This window comes from Drosophila guanche, unplaced genomic scaffold (assembly GCF_900245975.1).
Source record: "Drosophila guanche unplaced genomic scaffold, DGUA_6, whole genome shotgun sequence".
NCBI classification, from domain to species: domain Eukaryota; kingdom Metazoa; phylum Arthropoda; class Insecta; order Diptera; family Drosophilidae; genus Drosophila; species Drosophila guanche.
This window is the reverse complement of record NW_022995747.1, coordinates 1550014-1559462: the sequence shown is the minus strand read 5'-3', so window position 1 is coordinate 1559462 and position 9449 is coordinate 1550014. Positions and strand designations below refer to the sequence as shown.

Genomic DNA, 9449 nt, shown 5'->3' with positions numbered 1-9449 from the left:
GCGCTGTCACTGCCACTGCCATGGGGTTGTTTGGAGTTGCTTTTGGGAGTACCACAGCAAGAAAGACAATAAAAATTGTTTGTATTAACATCGCGTTCTGTTTGTATTTTTTGGTGTTTTGTAGCTAAATTTGTAGATTTAACCTGAAAGTTAGACACAATCAAAATGGAAGACAGCGGCATTGATAGCGAGGATAGGCAATCGAATATCTATGAGGATGGGGCCGCAGGCCTGCTGGTGAGTAAAGTCGAATGTAAAACAATGCTAAATTTTCATGGCCAAAGTCTATGCAGAAAACGGCCAGCGGAGCACCCAAACATATGTCCGACCTGGAGTTCGAGGTGGCGTTCAGGGGTGCCGGCAAGGTTTATGCCCCCACGACCATTGAAATCGATGAGGAGGAGGAGGGCCATGAGCGCAGCGAGCCACCAAACACCTGCCGCATACTGCAACGCAAACTAGAGCTGAAGGTCGAGCGTGCCAGGCGTAATTACACTCAATTCCAGGAAGAGCAGGTGGGTGCCACAAGATACTAGAAATATCTATAGAACAAAACTAAAGCAAAACCATCACATCATACAGACAACCAAGACACAATCGTCCACTTTGATACCCATCAATCGATTGCCCATACCCGGTGAGCCGGAGCACAAGCCGCTGGTCGATTACAAGTCTGAGAGCAGCGACGATGCGGAGGAGATTTCCTTCTTTCCCGCACAGCTGAAGCGTGGCAAGCGTCGCCAGCAGGCGAACCACGAACTAACCGACACATTTAGCATACAGGAAATGACCATTGACTCGGACCTAGAGTCGGATGACAGCGCGGGCACACAGAATCTCGAGCTACTGCTGCCCTCCATGAAGTCCACGATTATGGACAAGTTCCGCAGCTGCTTTGGCTGCTGGCGGCGCAGGTAATGCCAGGAGCAGCGGCACATCAGTCGGTTATCAGTCAGGCACAAATCACGTTATTGACAGGCACTAGACATACGACACGTAAACCTTAATAAACTCCATTGCCATTGCCACTACAGAGCTGTAAACATAGATGTATTTGGCATTAGTATAAAAGATTTAATATCAACCAAAATCAGTCTTTCAATTTATCGCTTAAGTATCCGTGTTCAGGGTGAGGCACACGCCCTGCAATATCCAGTGACTCAAGTCCTCGGAGGTGGCCAAATTCGCTTCAAAAACGAGACCCACGCCCATGGCATTGCGACGCAAGGATGTCGTATAGACCGGAGCCAGGAATGTGTTCTGTTGGTTAAAGAGAAAATCATTGGTTTAGTCTTTAAAATTAATGTTTCACACCCCACACCCCACGCCGAACACTAAACACTAAAACTAAAGCTTCCGGGCTAGCATTTAAAATCAGAAACAATTAGCACAGCAGCTGCCCCATTAGTCGGGAGGGTTGGGAAACGGAAGCTGCTGCTGCTGCTGCTGGTAATTTAGTGAAATGCATTTAAACAAATATCAGCGTGGCCCCACACCCTCTGCTGTATGTAGATACAAGCGCACATTAGTACTTGTCAGTGGCAGGCGGCGTCGCACCCAGGCCCACCCAGGCAGTCCAACGCAAACTCTTAACTATCCAATACAGACCTGTAGCTTGAGACGATGCGCCTCGATGGGTTCCACGGCCAAAATGGCCAGCTCCTCGACCAGTACTTTGGGATGGGAACGCGCCAGCTGATTAGTCGACATGTCAAAGCGTGCGCCCTCGATGTACAATCCATGCACAAAGCAGCCCTGCAAAAAGTTCAACGATTAAAATGCAAACAGAATTCTTAATTACGGAATTAGTGCCCCGTACTGCACAACGAGCAGTTGGGTCATCGTTCTGCATTTAGAGCGTTGGATGGAAAGATAGAAAAGAGCTGGGCAGGTGGACACTTACCGTTGCGGGACGCTCCTCGACATCGTCGGGGTCCGCATAGTTGGTCACATAGGTAAAGAGCGTCGAGCGATCCAGTGGCCAGGCGTTTTTCCGACAGGCAATCTGCAAATGGCAATGCCAGAGGAGGGAATTATGGAGTGCGTTCGTTGTCCGTGACCCCCATAATGGGACTCACCTGCACCAGTGCCGTTAGATAGCTTTGCGGTATGTGGAGACCCGACAGCCACATGACCAGGGGCTCGCCCGATATCGACCAATACTTATATTGCACAGAGCGTTGCTGCAGAGAGAGAGGGAGACACAGCTGATTAGTGGACACGAAGCCCTGAACACTTGATTGATTCAGCGCTAAGCTGATTAATGAGCTGCAGCGACCGTGGACGTGGACGTGGACTCACCCGCAAGTGCTCCAGCCAGCTGGCCAACTGCTTGCATGTGGCAGGCGCCAGGGAACTCCACGATGTTGGCAGCAGGCCATTGAACAACGAGTTGGCAATGTTGTCCAGCACATTGTCCATGCCGATTTCACCAGCAATAGCCTGCGGAGTGGAGCGGAGAGGGGCAAGCAATCAAATTAAAAACGCGGCTCCTCACATGTGTGGGCGTGACTCTGTCCCCGAGTCTGTTCCAAGCCCGAACTCATTTGCATTTGTAAATTTATTTTGGCAACAAAATGCTGTCGTTTTGTTTGCTTGGTCCTTAGCCAAGTTGGCAAAATGCATAAACAGCAAATGCACAAAACAAAACAAGCCTGAAGGATTTATGTGTGGCAGCTATTGACAGTTCAGCACAGAGACAGAGAGACAGAGCCAGAGACAGAGACAATCTCCTAATAGTTATTTACCTTGCGGAGCAGCTCCAGCGTTTTCTTGATGCGAATCACCAGCAGATTAAAGCGATCCAGCTCCTGCAGCAGCACCACACCGGTGGGGGAGAGACTCATTTGGATTTGTTTGCGAATGCGCCAAGTCTCAAAGGCCGGCGGCAGTTTCTTCAGTATACCAGCGGCCACCGAGTCGATGAAGTCGTCACGACTGATGCCGCCCGTACCCTCGCCTGCATGGGGCAAGGACAGAAATAAGAGAGAAGAGCGAAGTAAGTAAGGATTGTGGCAGCGGTTGGAGTGGCAGCAGAAAGGCGAGAAAAACCTTTGTAATGTATGCAGAGGCTGTGGTTTTTCCCATTTTCCTCTCATCTATCTGCTCCTTTCGGTATTGGTATTTTATTTTACTTATTTTTTTTTGTTTTATTAATTTTCCTTTTTATCTGGCGGTGCTTGTGTTGGCACGACACCCCCCTATGGAACGCTTTTTTATGCTCTGCTTTATTTTTTGTTAAAGTGTCAATTAGCAAATACTAAAGCTCATGAATATGCAAATTATGGCCATTCTTCAGGGAGCTACTCGATGGAATATCGAGCGTATTGGCACATCAAATGAATCCCAAACTGACTTTTTGTTTTGGAAACCTTTTTCGAGAAAGTTCTGGGGATATTCGAAGCATCTTTTAAGTGGGCTTTAATTGAGTTTGCAGCTATGTTTTATTAATTAGGGTTCTTAGCAGGGATTGCGTTTGCAGGCGGAATAAATAATTTAGTGTGTTAATTGTTTGAAATTTACAGACTTTTGGGGGTAGTCTTTTCTTTAAGAGCTTGAAATGGGTTGCTAAGCTTTAGAGATATTATTAGCACAATAATTAATCTCTTCTTTAAGGGATTGTCCATATTTTTTCTCAGATATTTCTGGCACAATATTTACTTGTAGCTCACATAAAATTCGCAGCAGCCCAACTGGCATTGGCCATATCTCCGCGAACTTCAAATACAATTGTTCAACTCGATTTTTAATCAGTGAACATATTTGCACTTATTATTATTATCATTTTTATTTATACTTCCAGGAGCAGTGAGTGGGGCACTGGGGTACGCGAAATACTTTACCGGCATTGACTTCGCTGGGCTTCCACTTGGTCACTTCTCGTGTGTGCGAATATATTTAAAAAAGAGTTTTTCGAAATTGTATATACAGTTATTTACAGGGTCCAACACACATACATATGCATGAGTTGAGGGTGTGCTGGTGTGAGTGCACTCTGATGGCGGTTTTAACACGTTTAAGCTCCGCTCCGCTCCGGCAACGTAACGCAAAAATTATCGACTTTTGTGTGACGTTTTCGGTGCAGTTTTTTTTTGTTTTTGGTGCTTCTGATGGCGGTTGGTGCGGTGAGGTTTGAACTCGATTCGCTGCGATTTGCGGCCACCCGAATGAAAGTGAGTGTGGAGGGTTATGTGTCCTCCCAGCTGACCCAACGTGCAATGTCCTGCATGTGCGCTGTCTGCATCTATTTTAATTTTTAATGTGTGCATTGCTGTTGTGTGTGTGTTCCAACAATAATGGCGCATGCAATAAAGTTAATTGCAAAACCGCAACTAATTAATTAAATTAAATTAAAAATGCAGCATGCCAAAAATACGAGACACAGAGAGCAGCAGCAGAGAGCCACAATCAAGCAGATAAAATGTAATGAACGGCTGACAATTGGCACACGTTGCATGCAAATTGAACCATTTACCAGGCCCAGGCACTGGCCATATCTATATTACATGATTATCATTACTTTTTCCCCGCGCGCTAAAAATGTTCAATTCCCCACACAGAGATACGCCTCTGGGCTGGGTTTCGTTCACTCACCCGTTTGCGGCTGCAGCTCAATCAAACTGTTCCAAATGTTGCGTGCCGCCATTGTATAATAACCGATTTCCGCGTTCGGATGCAAACCAAACACATCCGGCTTGTTGACCAGCGGCAGTTTGTCGATGTGCGCTGTGTTATCGAATGTGCATTAAATGTGTGCAAGTATCTGCAGGCTGTGGGCATACCCTCACTCACCTATGTAGTCCTCTTTTAGTACGGTCTCCTCCTCGGGCAGGCAGTAGTCCACATTCTCATCCTCATAGAAGTGGAAGACCTGGAACTCATCGAACAGAAAGTCGCCCATGTACTCGCTCATGTAGCAGTTGGTGATGCGACGATCAAAGTCATCAATGACACGACCGCCATACATGACCTCTCCAATCAAATACTTTAAGCTATTCCAGGGTATCTTATCGTCCGCACAGCGACTCAAATAAGTGCGAAGTATCTCCGTGCAGACCTCAAAGTCGGAATCATTGAAGTCGTACGCTATGTTCCAGCCCAGTTTGTCGTACTTGCGACGCTCCTAAGGAAACAAATTAATTGTAGAACCTATCCCCCTCGTCACAACAGTCGTTCAATAACAATTTGCTGCACAATCGATGGTGCAACTGCTGCTCCATCAATTGTGTGCAAGTTGGCAAAGCTTTCGGCTACTCAAAATTAAGAAATTAATAAATAAACAAGTCGGAGCGACCAACTGCGCCCCAGGACCATCAATTGGGAGTATCTATGGCTGCACTTACTTGGACGACAGCATGGAAGAAGGCCAAGACATAGACCAGAGGACGGAAGCCGCGATGCGAGCAGCTCTCGAGTCGCTCCTGCCGCACTTTAAAGTATGTGGAGCGTAGATTCAGCTTCAAGCCATTGGGTGGTTCAGTGACAACTGCAAAGAAGAGAGAAAAGACATTAAATACTTATAGTGAAACGAGGATAAAGTCTCTTACCCTTCAGCGACTTTTGCAGTATGCCAATGGGGAATGCTGGCGATGGATCTGTGGTTATCCACAGCCTAAAGTCCGGATGCGGGCTATCTATGCGATCCAAATACTTCTCCAGCTCTCGCACAAAACGTATCAGCAGATGTCCATTCTGCAGCATCAGCCATTGGCCCTGCCGCACGGCTGTGTCGAGCATTTTCAGTGCCGCCTTCTCCTGCCCCTGGCCGAGGGATATGTGACAGAAGTTGGCCACGCCAATTATGGTGTCTGCCAGCTTGATCAGATCACTGGTGGGATCCGAGCCCGCACTGAGTATAAAGCACACTGGTATGGTGCAGGAGGTTTGCTCGTAAATGGCCGAGAAGCTCACAACTGGCGGCATAATGAAGAACTCATCCATGGTGTCCACGATGTATTGATTTATGCAGCGGAAAATGCGATCCACGCGGAAGCAGCGCAAAAACAGAAGTTTCTATGGGGGAAAGGAGAGACATTAGACAATGAATGAGCTTTGTGGAGCTCTTCGCACTGACAGCTCATCATCACCACGACAAGATTGTGCCCATGCTGAGGTTGCCATTGGGAACGGGTCGCTGCGGTTTTCGACCAAAACTCAAGTGCAAATTGGGCTCGCTTCAGAGCGCTTCTGTCGCTGGTTTCAAGTGCGACTTGCCGCTTAACTAATGGTTTGGAAAATTGATAAAATATGGTAATGCACACACAGACACAGGCAGATACTGCCTGCCAGACAGTGGCTGACAAAAACAGGCTGCTAATAACTTGAGATGAAAATGTGCGACCAAAGTTGCAGGACGTTGCGAAAGTTGAGTAAAACTAAACGCCACAACCCAGAAGAGCACAGTAAAGTGTCTCTGTGTGTGTGTGTGTATATGGCTTGTACATAATAATCCACTAGAAACGAGCATAAAGTACGAAATCCAATAACGCTCAATGGCAACGCAGAAGGAGCAGCAGCAGCCGAACCAGAACCAGAACCACCACTCGAAAATGCTGAAAGCTGAAAGCATGCAAAGCGAACCCTACCCAACCCGACTCTGGCACTTGCCTGGAATGCATTGCAATTGATGTTGTAGTCGCCCGGACATGCCACCTCCTCAGGATTCTCCAAGTCGTACCACTGAGCATGGGCAAGGGCAGGCGACGTCCCATGGGCGATAAGTGCAGGCAAAATGAGCGTCGGCAGCGAAACGGAAGTCAGTGAATGCCACATGCCAGTCAGAATCAGAAGGAGCAGGAGAAGCAGCAGCCGAAGCCGAAGCAGTTCCACAGCCAAAACCAGAACCAGAACCAGAAACCAACATCCATGTCCATCCGTTGTCCAAGGTTGTTGTTGGGCATTTTTATAGGAGCAGCAGCAGCAGTAGCAGCAACAGCAATTTGATAACGGGCATCCCAGTCGACGGCAGTTGACGTTGACGTTGAAGATGATGCAGACCCCAAAGAGAAAACCGAAAAAGAAATACAAACAAGAAAAAGGGAGTAAAAAAAAAGGATAAATAAATATGGAAAAACATGCACCAGCATTTAGCTGTAAGCAAAGTGCAATTTTTGTGGCATTTAAGGCACGAACTTACCTCCTTCCATTCGTTGAGGTAGCGTCCAAAGTGATCCGGCAGCGAGCCAAATGGATCGGGGAAATCAAAGGCTAGCTTGAGCAGATCCTCCCAGCTCTTTTCGGGCAGCCACTTGCAGGGATTGCTGCGCTCGCTCTTGGTCAGCGCAATGTTGCCCTTGATGAAGAAATCCAGCTCGGACTGCAGCAGAATTCCCTCCCGTTGGGCCAGCTTGGTGGCGATTTGGAAGGAGAAGAGCAGCTTGTGTCGCTCGAAAATGCCCGTGCAGCCATAGGAGTAGACATTCTCGGTCAATGTTTTGATGATGTTATTCAGTCGCTTGCTCAGCACCGTATCGGGTACGGCCTTGCGCAGGGAGTAGACAAAAACATCGAGATAAGCGGCCAGCGCGTACTGGTACATGCTGTTCACGGTGGCCATGTCCGCGAGTGCAAAGAAGAGCACAGCTCCACGCTTGGATGTCGGTCGATAGCCATTGCGCAGGATCTCAATGTCTGCGGCTGTTTCGGCAGCCAGTTTCAGCTGCTCCATCACCAGACCCGCCTTGCTCTTGGTGTTCTCCAGCGTCTCCACCAGCTCCACATTGTCCAGCATGTTGCCCGTCGAAGTAGCGAGTTCACGCAGCAGCGAGTCCTCCAGTTGCTTCAGCAGCTGCTTGTTCTCGCTGGTCTGCTCGATGAGCGACTCTCGCTGTTGCTCCAAGTCAGGCCGCTCTGTGCCCACAACGACGCTGAGTAGCTGATCCTCCAGGCCTGTCTGCGTCACCGTGTAATTGATGACCAACGCCTTGGCATAAACCGCGGGGTCAAACTTGGGATTGGAGAACTTTGTGGTCAAGTAGAGTCTGAAACCGGGATCCCAGTCCACCTCCTTGTCGCCGAGCATCACAAACTTGCGGCCCGCTTGCACGCGAATGTTCTTTTGCAGAATGTCATCGATCACGGGATCTATGTAATCATCCACATCCTCGAAGAGCACGGGCAGGCCATACATGATGGCCATTTCCAACTGCTTGAGGAAATCAAAGTCACTGAAGGACAGCACCTTGAGATTGTTGCGGAACTCCTTCTTGCGGATCCACTGGAGAGCTTGCAGCTGCGGATCGATGCAGAGCGGGAAGCGTGAGGCGCGCATCGTGAGGATGCCATTCTGCACGGACAACTCATCGGGCGGCAGTCCCTCGCTGGTCCACTGTGCCACCTCCACGTCTGTGCTGAGGTAAGCGTCGATCTTGAAGGGGTGAATGACGGGTATGCCCAGGGAGCTGATGTGCTCCAGCCAGTCATCGAAGACCATTGCCTTGCGGAATTCCCAGGTAAATGCGCCCGTGTAGGCCAGGAAAGAGGAGCTAATGAGGCACACGCCCACACTGTCAATCAGCTGCTGCCCCAAGCTGGCCATTTCTGCACTCCAACGTATCAGTTCCGAGGACAAGCCGCTGATGAGCTTATCGGAGGCGATCAATCGCCGCTCTGCCTGCTGCATCATCTCGGTCAAAGCCTTCATTTGCTTCATGGATATGGCATAGTTCTCGTTGAGCGCTGCCAACTTATCCTCCAGCTTGGTGATCTCTGCATTCAGATGATTCAGAAGCTTAATCTGCACCTCCTGCTCCTCCACGAGGAAGTCAACGCGCTCCTTCTTGGGCTTCACCTCGCGATAAACCTCAAAGAAGCCGATCACTGCCTTCACGAACTTGAGGAGACCCGCGCCAGCTATCGATATCTTGCCCATGTCATCCAGGTTCTGTGTCTTCATGTGATTGCGGCAGGCGGTGATTTGCTTCTGGGTGAGCGCCTCGCAGTCCATTTCCATCAGACCCTTGAGGAAGTTCACGTCGCTCATCATGCCCTTGGCCGACTTCCAGCTAATCTCCTTGATGCCCTTGAGTATGGCCACACACTCGCACACCACCTGCACGGCAGCTGGCGGTGTGGCAAATGAACGAATCTCCGTGATTTGCGCTTTCTCCAGCTCCGAGAGCGCACGTCTGGCCTCCTCCAGAGCAGGCATGGCATCGGCCAGGATCTCTTCAGCTTCGTCTTTCTCCACGGCAATCTGTTTGCCCTTGATCTCCACCTCCACAGACTTCTCTGAGGCTTCGGCCTTCTTGGTGTTGGCCTTAACTGTGGAGGCCTCAATGGTGACCAGCATGGACTCGCACTCCTCCGCGGCAACAGCCACGTTCTTCTTTTGCTCCGTGACAATGATGCGCAGCTCATCGATCTGCAGCGAGGCCTCTTCAATCTTCTTGATGCCCTCGCCCAGGCGTTGACGTTGCTGCGTGATGAATAAATGTTTTTCCTCTGCAAAG

At 49.2% G+C, this 9449-nt stretch overlaps 2 protein-coding genes across 2 annotated transcripts in view; one reads left to right on the top strand and one right to left on the bottom strand.

Annotated features, from left to right (window-relative positions):
* Nucleotide 1: 1 nt before the first annotated feature.
* Nucleotides 2-1090, top strand: LOC117583844. The gene is made up of 3 exons (XM_034272461.1): nucleotides 2-237; nucleotides 294-515; nucleotides 583-1090. Exons 1-3 carry the CDS (start codon nucleotides 166-168, stop codon nucleotides 916-918), a joined length of 630 nt encoding a protein of 209 aa, XP_034128352.1. The 5' UTR covers nucleotides 2-165; the 3' UTR covers nucleotides 919-1090.
* Nucleotides 1052-9449, bottom strand: part of LOC117583836 (dynein heavy chain 10, axonemal) — a 31767-nt gene continuing 23369 nt past the window's right edge. The window contains exons 37-48 of the mRNA XM_034272433.1: nucleotides 7136-9441; nucleotides 6607-6678; nucleotides 5547-6012; nucleotides 5343-5485; nucleotides 4792-5122; nucleotides 4594-4725; nucleotides 2748-2959; nucleotides 2302-2442; nucleotides 2079-2183; nucleotides 1904-2005; nucleotides 1609-1755; nucleotides 1052-1260 (exon numbers count right to left, since the gene is read on the bottom strand). Of these exons, the coding sequence (XP_034128324.1) occupies nucleotides 1111-1260; nucleotides 1609-1755; nucleotides 1904-2005; nucleotides 2079-2183; nucleotides 2302-2442; nucleotides 2748-2959; nucleotides 4594-4725; nucleotides 4792-5122; nucleotides 5343-5485; nucleotides 5547-6012; nucleotides 6607-6678; nucleotides 7136-9441 (4307 nt within the window). The 3' untranslated portion in view covers nucleotides 1052-1110. The remainder of the gene's footprint in view (nucleotides 1261-1608; nucleotides 1756-1903; nucleotides 2006-2078; nucleotides 2184-2301; nucleotides 2443-2747; nucleotides 2960-4593; nucleotides 4726-4791; nucleotides 5123-5342; nucleotides 5486-5546; nucleotides 6013-6606; nucleotides 6679-7135; nucleotides 9442-9449) is intronic.

Coding starts and splice junctions, on each gene's coding strand:
- LOC117583844 (XM_034272461.1), top strand. CDS start 166: ATGGAAGACAGCGGCATTGATAGCGAGGATAGGCAATCGAATATCTAT. Junction 238..293: donor ATGGGGCCGCAGGCCTGCTG/GTGAGTAAAGTC, acceptor AAGTCTATGCAG/AAAACGGCCAGCGGAGCACC. Junction 516..582: donor CTCAATTCCAGGAAGAGCAG/GTGGGTGCCACA, acceptor CACATCATACAG/ACAACCAAGACACAATCGTC.